The sequence below is a fragment of the Salvelinus fontinalis genome, chromosome 5 (assembly GCF_029448725.1).
Source record: "Salvelinus fontinalis isolate EN_2023a chromosome 5, ASM2944872v1, whole genome shotgun sequence".
Lineage (NCBI taxonomy): Eukaryota > Metazoa > Chordata > Actinopteri > Salmoniformes > Salmonidae > Salvelinus > Salvelinus fontinalis.
In genome coordinates this window covers 52,196,175-52,208,494 of record NC_074669.1, presented here as the reverse complement: position 1 = coordinate 52,208,494, position 12,320 = coordinate 52,196,175, and the positions used below count along the sequence as shown (strand labels likewise).

At 41.2% G+C, this 12,320-nt stretch overlaps 1 protein-coding gene and 1 long non-coding RNA gene across 2 annotated transcripts in view; both read right to left on the bottom strand.

Moving 5' to 3' along the window:
- Positions 1–6,958: 6,958 nt before the first annotated feature.
- LOC129855811 (uncharacterized) lies at positions 6,959–9,567 on the bottom strand. The gene is made up of 2 exons (XM_055923839.1): positions 9,177–9,567; positions 6,959–8,490 (listed from the first exon to the last, which is right to left on the bottom strand). The coding sequence occupies exon 2, from the start codon at positions 8,482–8,484 to the stop codon at positions 7,828–7,830; it is 657 nt and encodes a 218-aa protein (XP_055779814.1). The 5' UTR covers positions 8,485–8,490; positions 9,177–9,567; the 3' UTR covers positions 6,959–7,827.
- Positions 9,568–11,748: 2,181 nt separating this feature from the next.
- Positions 11,749–12,320, bottom strand: part of LOC129855812 (uncharacterized) — a 5,229-nt gene continuing 4,657 nt past the window's right edge. The window contains exons 2-3 of the long non-coding RNA XR_008759562.1: positions 12,102–12,209; positions 11,749–11,999 (exon numbers count right to left, since the gene is read on the bottom strand). This is a non-coding gene — a long non-coding RNA (uncharacterized LOC129855812). The remainder of the gene's footprint in view (positions 12,000–12,101; positions 12,210–12,320) is intronic.

Here is a 12,320-nt window from a genome sequence, read left to right as displayed (position 1 = left end):
TCCAAATTGCAATGAGGTGAAAGAAATGTGTATACACTCTATGTGTGTGTGTGTGTGTGAGAGAGAGAGAGAGAGAGAGAGAGAGAGAGGTGGGGGTGGGAGTTCTGTTCCCCAACATCCATATAAAGATACACAACAATATTCAATGGGGAATAAAATACCATAACAGTTGTATTTTCACTTTGGTTTAAAATAATTTATAATATGTATCACATGGACAGAGAAATTACGCCTGTAATGTACAATACAATTCAAACATTTCTGTTCTGTTAACTTTCAAAATATGTGTTTAATATCATCCACTAGGAGCTCAAATGTATTAGTAAGTAGCCTATAATTATCATCCCATCTGACAAAGAAATAAACACAAATTGAAGCATGGCACTTGCCTTGTTAACAGTTTACTGTTAGATGATTAGATTAGATTTGACCCTGCATGTCAATTCACTACTAAGCGCAAACCAGATGGGATGGCGTATCGCTGCAGAATGATGTGGTAGCCATGCCGGTTAAGTGTGCCTTGAATTCTAAATAAATCACAGACAGTGTCACCAGCAAAGCACCCCCACTACATCACCCCTCCTCCTCCATGCTTCACGGTGGGAACCACACGTGCAGAGATCATCCGTTCATCTACTCTGCGTCTCACAAAGACACAGCGGTTGGAACCAAAAATCCCAAATTTGGACTCATCAGACCAAAGGACAGATTTCCACCAGTCTAATGTCCATTGCTCGTGTTTCTTGGCCAAAGCAAGTCTCTTTTTCTTATTGGTGTCCTTTAATAGTGGTTTCTTTGCAGCAATTTGACCTTGAAGGCTCTCTTCTGAGCAGTTGATTTTGAGACGTGTCTGTTTCTTGAACTCTGTGAAGCATTTATTTGGGCTGCAATCTGAGGTGCAGTTAACTCGAATGAACGTATCCTCTGTACAGAGGTAACTCTGGGTCTTCCTTTCTGAAAGCCAGTTTCATCATAGCGCTTGATGGTTTTTGCGACTGCACTTGAAGAAACTTTCAAAGTTCTTGAAATTTTCCGGATTGACTGGCTTTCATGTCTTAAAATAATGATGGACTGTTGTTTCTCTTTGCTTTTTTGAGCTGTTCTTACCATAACGTGGACTTGGTCTTTTACCAAATAGGGCTATCTTATGTATACCACCCCTACCTTGTCACAACGCAACTGTTTGGCTGAAATCTATTAACCTCTCTGGGATATTCGGGATGCTAGCATCCCACCGCAACAACAGCCAGTGAAATTGCAGGGCGCCAAATTTAAAACAGAAATCCCATAATTAAAATTTCTCAAACATACAAGTATTTTACACCATTTTATAGATAAACTTGTTGTAAATCCAGCCACAGTGTCCGATTTCAAAAAGGCTTTACCATGAAAGCACACCAAACGATTATGTTAGGTCAGCACCAAGTCACAGAAAAACACAGCCATTTTTCCAGCCAAAGAGAGGAGTCACAAAAAGCAGAAATAGAGATAAAATGAATCACTAACCTTTGATGATCTTCATCAGATGACACTCATAGGACTTCATGTTACACAATACATGTATGTTTTGTTCGATAAAGTTCATATTTATATCCCAAAATCTTAGTTTACATTGGCGCGTTATGTTCAGTAATGTTTTGCCTCCAAAACTTCTGGTGATTTTGCAGAGAGACACATACATTTACAGAAATACTCATAATAAACATTGCTAAAAGATACAATTGTTATGCATGGAATTATAGATAAACTTCTCCTTAATGCAACCACTGTGTCAGATTTCAAAAAAACATTTTGGAAAAAGCACACCATGCAATAATCTGAGTACGACGCTCAGACACAAAAACAAGCCATACAGATAACCGCCATGTTGTGGAGTCAACAGAAATCAGGAATAGCATTATAAATATTCACTTACCTTTGATGATCTTCATCAGAATGCACTCCCAGGAATCCCAGTTCCACAATAAATGTTTGTTTTGTTCGATAAAGTCCATAATTTATGTCCAAATACCGCCTTTTTGTTTGCACGTTTAGTACACAAATCCAAACTCAGGAGGCACGGGTTAGTCCAGGCGAAAGTTCAGACGAAAAGTCATATTACAGTTCGTAGAAACATGTCAAACGAAGTATAGAATCAATCTTTAGGATGTTTTTATCATAAATCTTCAATAATGTTTCAACCGGAGAATTCCTTTGTCTGTAGAAATGCAATGGAACGCAGCTAACTCTCACGGGAGCGCGCGAGACTGAGCTCGTGGCACTCTGCCAAACCCCTGACTCAATCAGCTCTCATTCCCCCCTCCTTCACAGTAGAAGCATCAAACAAGGTTCTAAAGACTGTTGACATCTAGTGGAAGCCTTAGGAAGTGCAATATGCCTTAGCCTTAGGAAGTGCAACACTGTATATTTGATAGGCAATGACTTGAAAAACTACAAACCTCAGATTTCCCACTTCCTGGTTGGATTTTTTCTCAGGTTTATGCCTGCCATATGAGTTATGTTATACTCACAGACATCATTCAAACACTTTTAGAAACTATGTGCATATTTGAGCTTTTAGGACTGAGTAGCAGGCAGTTTATTCTGGGTACCTTTTTATCCAAGCTACTCAATACTGCCCACCAGACCCAAAGAAGTAAGAAGGAAAGAAATTCCACAAATTAACTTTTAACAAGGCACACTTGTTAATTGAAATGCATTCCAGGTGACTACCTCAAGAAGCTGGTTGAGAGAATGTCAAGAGTGAGCAAAGCTGTAATCAAGGCAAAGGATGGATACTTTGAAGAATCTCAAATAAAAATATATTTTGATTTGTTTAACACTTTTTTGGTTACTACATGATTCCATATGTGTTATTTCATAGTTTTGATGTCTTCACTATTATTCTACAATGTTGAAAATAGAAAAATTAAGAAAATCCCTTGAATGGGTAAGTGTTCTAAAACATTTGACTGGTAGTATATATATATATATATATTTGCAAAATAATATATGGGGGATTGGAAGTGATGCAGACAATTTATGGAAGATACAACGTATCTGCAATATTAAAGCTGACCCCCCCCCCCCCCCAAAAAAATACATTAAAAAAAGTTATAAATAAAGTTAGAGTAGCTAGCTTGTCTTACTATCTTAGCTGGCATGCCTGCTGGCAAGGTTGATAGACTTTAGAAAAGCAAGCAATTACTAAATGTACTGAATAAGACTCAAATTACTTGCAGAAAAGATGCAGAAAATCATTTTTTTTTAAGAGTCAGGAGGATACAGACAGCTCAAGATGTATGCTTAGATATGCATAAAAATAAACATATTTGTGTCACGCCCTGACCTTAGAGATCCTTTTTATGTCTCTATTTTGGTTTGGTCAGGGCGTGAGTTGGCGTGGGCATTCTAGGTTTTGTTCTATGTTGTCCTTTTCTATGTGTTTGGCCTGGTATGGTTCCCAATCAGAGGCAGTTGTCAATCGTTGTCTCTGATTGAGAACCATACTTAGGTAGCCTGTTCCCACCTGTGTTTGTGGGTAGTTGTTTTCTGTTTTGTGTGTCTTCATCTTATAGAACTGTTTTGTTTCGTTCACTCTTTTTTTGTTTGTTATTGCAGTGTTCAGTTTATTTATTAAAATTAACATGGACACTTACCACGCTGCGTTTTGGTCCGATCCTTCCTATTCCTCATCCGAAGAAAACGACGATCGTTACAGAACTACCCACCACCAAAGGACCAAGCAGCGTGGTAGGAAGGAGCAGAAATTGATGGACTCCTGGACATGGGAGGAAATCTTGGACGGCAAGGGACCCTAGGCACAGCTGGGAGAGTATCGCCGTCCTAAAGAGGAGCTGGAGGCAGCCAAAGCGGAGTGGCGACGCTACGATGAGTTAGCCCGAGGAGAGGTGCACGAGGCAGCTCCAGAATTTTTGGGGGGGGCACACGGGGGGATTGGTGGAGTCAGGTAGCCTTACTGGGTGGAGCGTCGTACTGGTCAGGCACCGTGTTATGCGGTGGAGCGCACAGTGTCTCCAGTACATGTTCATAGCCCGGTGCGCTACGTCGCAGCTCCTCGCATCGGCCCGGGCTAGAGTGGGCATCGAGCCAGGAGGGGTTGTGCAGGCTCGTTGCTCGAGACCTCCAGTGCGCCTCCACGGCCCAGTGCATCCAGTGCCTCGGCCAAGGACAAGGCCTCCTGCATGTCTCCCCAGCCTGGTGAGTCCTGTGCCTGCTCCCAGAGCCAGGCCTCCTGTGTGTCTCTTGTCACGAACCGGCTCAAAGCCCGTAACAAAAGGGAGACAACGTGGAGATAAGGAGTAACAAAATATATATTTATTAAATAAAGTAACTAGGTATAATATACAATGATGTGTGTAATCAGTAATCAGTAGTGTAAGTGAGTGTTTTGCATGCATGAATGTGATAATGCAGGGTGTTGAAAGATACTAAAGCAACCAACCAAAAAAACACCAAGAAACACAACCAAATCTATAAAGGTGTCTGCATGGAGAGAGTCTCCCGCATGAATGGGGAAGTGGTGTATTTATCCTGGGACACACTGGGCTCAGGTGTTTCCCATGTAGCTGACGACCCTCCCAACTCCGCCCACCGGCATCCTAATAAGGAAACAAGAACAAAGAGAGAATACGGCAGACAGAGTGGGAGGGTCGTCACACTCTCCACTCCAGTGATGATCCATGGCACGAAGCCTCCAGTGATGATCCATGGCACGAAGCCTCCAGTGATGATCCAGGGCACAAAGCATCCAGTGATGGTCCATGGCACGAACCATCCAGTGATGATCCATGGCACGAAGCCTCCAGTGATGATCCATGGCACGAAGCCTCCAGTGAGGAGTTATGGCACGAGGCGAAGGCCGTCAGTCCGGAGCCTCCAGCGACGCCCTCCTGTCCGGAGCAGACAGAGTCTCCCTCCTGTCCGGAGCAGCCAGAGTCTCCCTCCTGTCCGGAGCAGCCAGAGTCTCCCTCCTGTCCGGAACAGCCAGAGTCTCCCTCCTGTCCGGAGCAGCCAGAGTCTCCCTCTTGTCCGGGGCCCGCTGCGAGGGTCTCCAGTCCGGGGCCCGCTGCGAGGAAGTCTAGTCCGGGGTCGGCGGCAATGGTCTCCACTCCAGAGACGCCACCTAAGTGGGCCAAGACTAAGTTGGAGCGGGGTCCACGTCCCGCACCAGAGCCGACACCGCGGATAGATGCCCACCTAGACCCTCCCCTATAGGTTTAGGTTTTGCGTCCGTAGTCCGCACCTTTGGGGGGGGGGGGGGGGTACTGTCACGCCCTGACCTTAGAGATCCGTTTTATGTCTCTATTTTGGTTTGGTCAGGGCGTGAGTTGGGGGTGGGCATTCTAGGTTTTGTTCTATGTTGTCCTTTTCTATGTGTTTGGCCTGGTATGGTTCCCAATCAGAGACAGCTGTCAATCGTTGTCTCTGATTGAGAACCATACTTAGGTAGCCTGTTCCCACCTGTGTTTGTGGGTAGTTGTTTTCTGTTTTGTGTCTTCACCTTACAGAACTGTTTCGTTCACTCTCTTTGTTTTTCTGTTTGTTATTGCAGTGTTCAGTTTATTTATTAAAATTAACATGGACACTTACCACGCTGCGTTTTTGTCCGATCCTTCCTATTCCTCCTCCGAAGACAACGATCGTAACATTTTGTACATATAATTAAGCATTAAGCATTATGATTATGGCTCTAGATTGCAGGAAAAAGCTGTTTCAGAAAAATGCAAAAATCTCCAACTTCCACACAGGGAGTCAGATCATTTGATTCTCACATTGTTGTTTGTTTGGCTTGAAATGTGTAAATCAATGAAATGTGTCCCTCTAAAGGTTATTCATATTTTCACTGTAGTCTCTTCCCAAGATAGATTTACCATTTCTACACCACATTCAGCAGCATCCAGATTCCATCCACCATTCCCTCAGATCTGTCACCTACGTGTGAATCTGCCATGTCTTTGGACTCTGTAGAGCAGCTCTTATTGTAGGTCTGGTTTACACATTCTTATTTATGATCAAAAGAGTGTGTGTGTGTGTGTGTGTGTGTGTGTGTGTGTGTGTGTGTGTGTGTGTGTGTGTGTGTGTGTGTGTGTGTGTGTGTGTGTGTGTGTATTAGAAAAGTTTCTGTTTCTTATTTGTATAAAGAACAGAAATATATCACAAGGTGAAATAAAGACAAATTATACAGCTTGTCTTCTTTGTATTTCATTCTAAATCGGCGTATTAGAAATCTGATATGTTATCGATTACAAAAATATTTAAAAACATAACATTAGCAGACACTCTTATCCAAACTGACTTACAGTCAGTGCCTTCAACTAAGGTAGGCAAGTAAAACCAAGTAAAAATTCCAGTAAAACAGTGCACCAGAGTCTTTGTAGTCATCATAGTGGTTCTCCTGGTCATCACTTTGATCGTTTTGGTCATCTTACGGAGGTTAGAGAGTCATTGTAGCTGTTGTGCTGTTATTTGTCCATCAGGGTTGGGGTCAATTCCATTTCAATTTAGTCAATTCTCAAAGCTTTTCCGTCAGTACATTTTTTTATTTCAGTTTACTACCTGAATTGACTGAGTTGACATGGAATTGACCCCAACCCTGATGGACCAACCGCAGCACAACAGCTACAATGACTGCTATCTCTACAACTTCCCTAAGATGACCAAAACAAAGTGATGACCAGGAGAACCACTATGATGACTTCAAAGACTCTGGTGCACCGTTCTCTCAGCGATAGTCCCAACAAGGACGTGGTCTGGTCCTGTTCCCGATCGCAAGTGGGCCGGACCAAACTGTCCAAAGTGGTTTGGTCCGGACCAGATTGTTCTGAGGGTTCGGAGTAATATTCCCATGAGATGACATCCGATATTTGCTATAATGAAACAACAGGAGAGATTACAGTTTTGCTACAATAAAACAACAAGAGAGATTACGTTGTTGGCTTTAAGAAAACAAGAGAGATTACATTGTTTGCTTTAATGAAACAACAAGGGAGATTACATTGTTTGCTTTAAGAAAACAACAGGAGAGAGTACATTGTTTGCTATAATGAAACAACAAGAGAGATTACATTGCTTGCTTTAAGAAAACAACAAGAGAGATTACATTGTTTGCTATAATGAAACAACAAGAGAGATTACATTGCTTGCTTTAAGAAAACAACAAGAGAGATTACATTGTTTGCTATAATGAAACAACAAGAGAGATTACATTTTTTGATTTAAGAAAACAACAAGAGAGATTACATTGTTTGCAATAATGAAACAAGAGAGATTACATTGTTTGCTATAATGAAACAACAAGAGAGATTACATTGTTTGCTTTAAGAAAACAACAAGAGAGATTACATTTTTTGCTTTAAGAAAAAAACTAGAGAGATTACATTGTTTTCTTTAAGAAAACAACAAGAGAGATTACATTGTTTGCTTTAAGAAAACAACAAGAGAGATTACATTTTTTGCTTTAAGAAAAAAACTAGAGAGATTACATTGTTTGCTTTAAGAAAACAACAAGAGAGATTACATTGTTTGCTTTAATGAAACAACAAGAGAGACATATTTCTTCTTCTTTTCTTCTTTGATTTTTACTCAAAATAATCACAGAAAGAAAGTTTCCATCCATGTAAATTCATGTTTTTAAACAGATAATATATCATATATTGCAAATAGGCCTGATAATATACTATTTGTAACATAACTATTTGACCATTTCTAAAATAATATAACTGTTGTATTTACTAGGCTATATGACTTACCCAATCAAAACACTATGGCAAATTACCTATGGACTTAACATATTAATGCACAATGGCTAACATCAGAATCCTTTCTCTACAACTTCCCTAAGATGCTCAAAATGATAAAAGTGATCACCAGGAAGACCACACAAAAGATAAAGACCATGAAAGCTCTGAGGAGGCGCTCTCTCAGCGACAGCCCCATGTAGCCCGTCTGGTCCAGGAATGTCGCTAGCTCCAGCTCAGGGTCCTGGATGATGCGGATCAAATCCGGATTTACAAGGTGGGTGCGTTCGGAGTCAAACTCCCCCCGGCCGCCATCCTCCTTGTGCTCGGTGACATAGGTGGCCGTCACGTCCCCCTGCTTCAGCCTGATGATGATGCGGTCCTTGTTGCATTGGCGGTAGCCCAGGGAAAGCCCGTAGTCCTGGCTCACGTAGTCCGGTAGGTCCTTGGCTTTGGAATAGGTCTCTGTGTTCAGGTTGCCCACCTCGAAGTATCTTTCCCTGTGGTCTCGCGATAGAACTGGGAGAATCTCCTCGAAGTTGCCAAAGTAGTGGAAGCCGAACTCTTCCATCTCAGGGTGGCACTGTACCAGCATGTTGCCGTGGTGATTGAACGCCACACACTCGTTGGCGAACCAGAAAAGGAGTTTGAGGCCGTGTCGGGGGGGAGGACGGCCGAAGCCAGAGTCCTTCAGGTCTTGTATGGTGCTCAGCTGACTACCTTCTTCTCTGACAGACCGCACCATCTTGAACTGTAGGGATAGAGATATAGAAGGATGGTTGGCGAGACAGAGACAGAGAAAGAGAGAGAGAGAGAGAGAGAGCAAGAGAGAGAGTGAGAGACACAGAGACAAATGCTAGCGAGAGAGTTAGACAGAGACAGGAAGAATGGGGGAGTGATATTCTATTATGCCTCTCCACTACTTTCTGAAGATGTGGTGACTAGTCTGCGACTATGACAGACTGATTATTCACATGACTGATTGTTGCCTAAGTAAGAGGGAGGGACTGCCATGCAAGAGTTCTTCAGGCCGAGGAAACCAAACTCAAACATTGTCATACGAACTCTGCTCGGGACTATGTGTGTTTTCGTGTCTGCATTAGCTTTACTGTAGATTACTGTGAGTGCACAGTAATGTTTTATGTAACTTTGAAGGCAAGATTAAAATGTAGATCAATGGACCTTGCACCTAGTCACACATACTGATAAATTGCATGCACTTAAAAGTTGTGGCAAGCCGTGCCGTCTCAGCCTCTCCCTGTGTACATACTCGCAATCACGCAAACCCCAAAGCTGCATAATTTGCAGTCAGTCATAGCTGCTAGAACCTGAGGTTGATCACCTAATGTGGAGTTAAAACACAAACTAATGTGTATATAATTCAATTATTATTAATTTGGGTGGTGTGTGTCTGTGCCAGCAAGTGTCTGTCCTTACCGGATCTCTGTCCTTTCTTTGTCCAGTCCCAGATCGTTTTAGCTGACACTTTAGGTCTATCCTGTTAAGTCAGACTCTGAGACAAACAGCTTCACAGAAATCACCTTACAATAAATGAATGATCTGAGCTTGTCCTGGGTCGGACGCTAGTGTAGACTACCCACAGAGAGAAACTCTGTCTTGAAGCTAACCTCCTTCAGTGGGTGTATCTCAATAGTCCTCAGTGGCTTCTTCTCCTCTGCTTCAAATGCACTGATCTGAAACATGGGACAGGTAAAATAATTAATGTGGATGTATTTGCTTTCAGCAGTTCTGTTTTTAACCCACATGAATTCAGATGAACGAAAGGTGACTATTGAGATTCAACTACTGTTTGACCCAGCGTGCACTGACCCTCAACGCCCACACATGAATTGGCCAATATCACCCACACACTCTCTCCCAATCCTTGTGAGTTGGTTTCCCAAAGTTTCCCAAAATATAGTGTACATAAAATATGGATACATGAGAGAGAGATAGTGAAAGAGATAACAGTTGTATTTTCTCTTTGGTTTAAAACAATTTATAATATGTATCACATGAACAGAGAAATGATGTCTGCAATGTACATTAAAATTCTGTTAGCTATCCAAATATGTCTTTAAAACTTCTTAGGGATAGGTCCCTTTCTTCCTCCATTTCCGCCTGAATGATGTGCCCAAAGTAAATTGCCTGTAGCCCAGGCCCTGGAGCCAGGATATGCAAATAATTGGTACCGTTGGAAAGAAAATACTTTGAAGTTTGTAGAAATGTTAAAATAATGTAGGAAAATGTAACAAAATAGATATGGTAGGAGAAAATCCAAAGACAAACCAACCAGATTTTGTTTTTGAAAGAGACCAGAATTAGAATTGCAAGAGAAAGGTAATGTTGTAAATTAGCTCCCTGGATGCAATTCCTATGGCTTCCACAGGGTGTCAGCAGTCTATGTTCAAGGTTTCATGCTTGTAATTACTTCAAAAATGAATAACAAATAACAGTTTTAGTGGAAGGACACAGTCTTGGAAATCGGTGTTTACGCGTCATGAAGAAATTACGCACCTGCTAAAATAGATTTCCTATTGAACATACTTCTTTCCTAAAGAAATATTATAGTTTGATTACATTTTAGGGTATCTGAGGAGTAAATAGAAACGTATTTTGACTTCTTGAAACAAAGTTTAGGGGTAGATTTTCAGATTCCTTTCTCTGCAAGTTGAACGAGTGGATTACTTAAATCGATGGCGCTAAACTAAACTGACTTTTTGGGATATAAAGAAGGATTTTATCTAACAAAACGACACTACATGTTATAGTTGGGACCCTTTGGATGACAAATCAGAGGAAGATTTTCAGAAAGTAAGTGAATATTTAATCTTTAAATGTGAATGTATGAAACCTGTTCCAGTGGAAAGATATTTTGATGTGGGGCGCCGTCCTCAAACAAATCGCATGGCGTGTTTTCGCTGTAATAGCTACTGTAAATCGGACTGTGCAGTTAGATTAACAAGAATGTAAGCTTTCAGCCGATATAAGACACGTATATGTACCTAAATGTTTAAAATCCATAATATTTATGATTATTTATGTATATATGAATTATGTGCCCTCCAGTTTCACCCGAAGTTGTTCCGCTAGCGGGACACCTAGCCCTATCATCCACATTGAAGCATGGCACTTGCCTTGTTCACAGTTTACTGTTAGATGATTAGATTAGATTTGACCCTGAATGTCAATTCACTACATTAGCTTTCAGGTTAGAGTTGCACTTTCATAATACAATGGTTCTTGATAAGCAATTCTATATTATATAAATTAAATCATAACTACAATCATTACTAATCATAACTAATGTTGTAATATATTTAAATGACACTTTAACACAATTTAACACAAATTACACAATTCCCTTTTGCTAACTCAAAAGGGAATTCAGATAGTATTCTCCTGTTGTGGATGGTTTTGAAAATTATATCAACATGATATTAGTACAAGAATCAATATGCTTCAAAAAGAAACTACAGGAAGTATAGTGGTAAATATTACTCACGTTCTTGTAGTTATTGTTCCATCCACCCATTTCCAGATCCCTTCACTCTCTGAGTCAAGCAGACCAATCCAGAAATGTACATGTTTTCCCAATTTGTTTAGAAACACCTGGAAAGAACATCTTTGGTATGTTTATTATCTCTGTCTGTCTGTATGTCTGTCTGTGTGTCTCTCTCTCTCTCTCTGTTTCTCTCTCTCTCAGTAGTTATTTCACCCTTTGTTTCTGCTCCTCTGCTCTCTCACCTGTTCCTCTCTGCTGTTTATAATCACCAGGTCTGCTCCTCCCCTTATACAGTCGGCTCTGCTCTCAGTCCAAGTTTTACTTTCTGTTGAAAAGTAATAACAGCTAGATCCGAATCTCCTCCAACCATCAGGACAGCATCCTGCAGAAAGAAAGCACAGTGATCAATATAGTCAAACACACAGAAAATAATTTGTCAACATGTCATAATCAATTCAAATTCATAGTTATTATCATGGAATTGGTACTCACCCAGTTCTTCTGACATCTCTCTCTAGTCTGACATCTCTCTCATCCGTCTCTCTCTCTAGTTAAGGTGATATAATGAGTTTGTGACTGGTCTCTTTCTTTAGTCAAGCTTTTATAACTGATCAGTAACTGGTCTCTCTCCCTCTCCAACTGTTCTTTCTCTTTAGTCAGGTTTTCATAACTAGTCTGAAGCTCTTTCTTCTCTGTGGTGTGGTTGGCTGTTAGGAGATAATGAGTTCTTGACAGTTGATTGTAGTCATCGTCATCTGTGACGGAAGAGAGAGCTGTTATCCTTCTGTTGTTAACTTTCTTACACACACATAAATGCACACACCCTGAAGTCCAACATGTGAGAATGGAATACTCACAGAGCACAGAGAGACCTATGACTGTGGTTAGTAGGAGAACACACAGCAGTCCCAGAGAAACTGTAGCCAGCTTGTAAGGCTGACAGTTTTGATTCTCATGATTCAGTCCTGCAGGTGTAGAGAAACAAGCGGTTACATACACCTGACCTCGTCCTATCTATTCTATTCTACCTCACAAACCAAGGCTACTCTAATACCAAGACGAAGTGATGCTGTGGT

What these genes read in the sequence shown, in the direction of transcription:
- LOC129855811 (XM_055923839.1), bottom strand. Translation starts at nt 8,484, where the DNA reads ATGGTGCGGTCTGTCAGAGAAGAAGGTAGTCAGCTGAGCACCATACAA.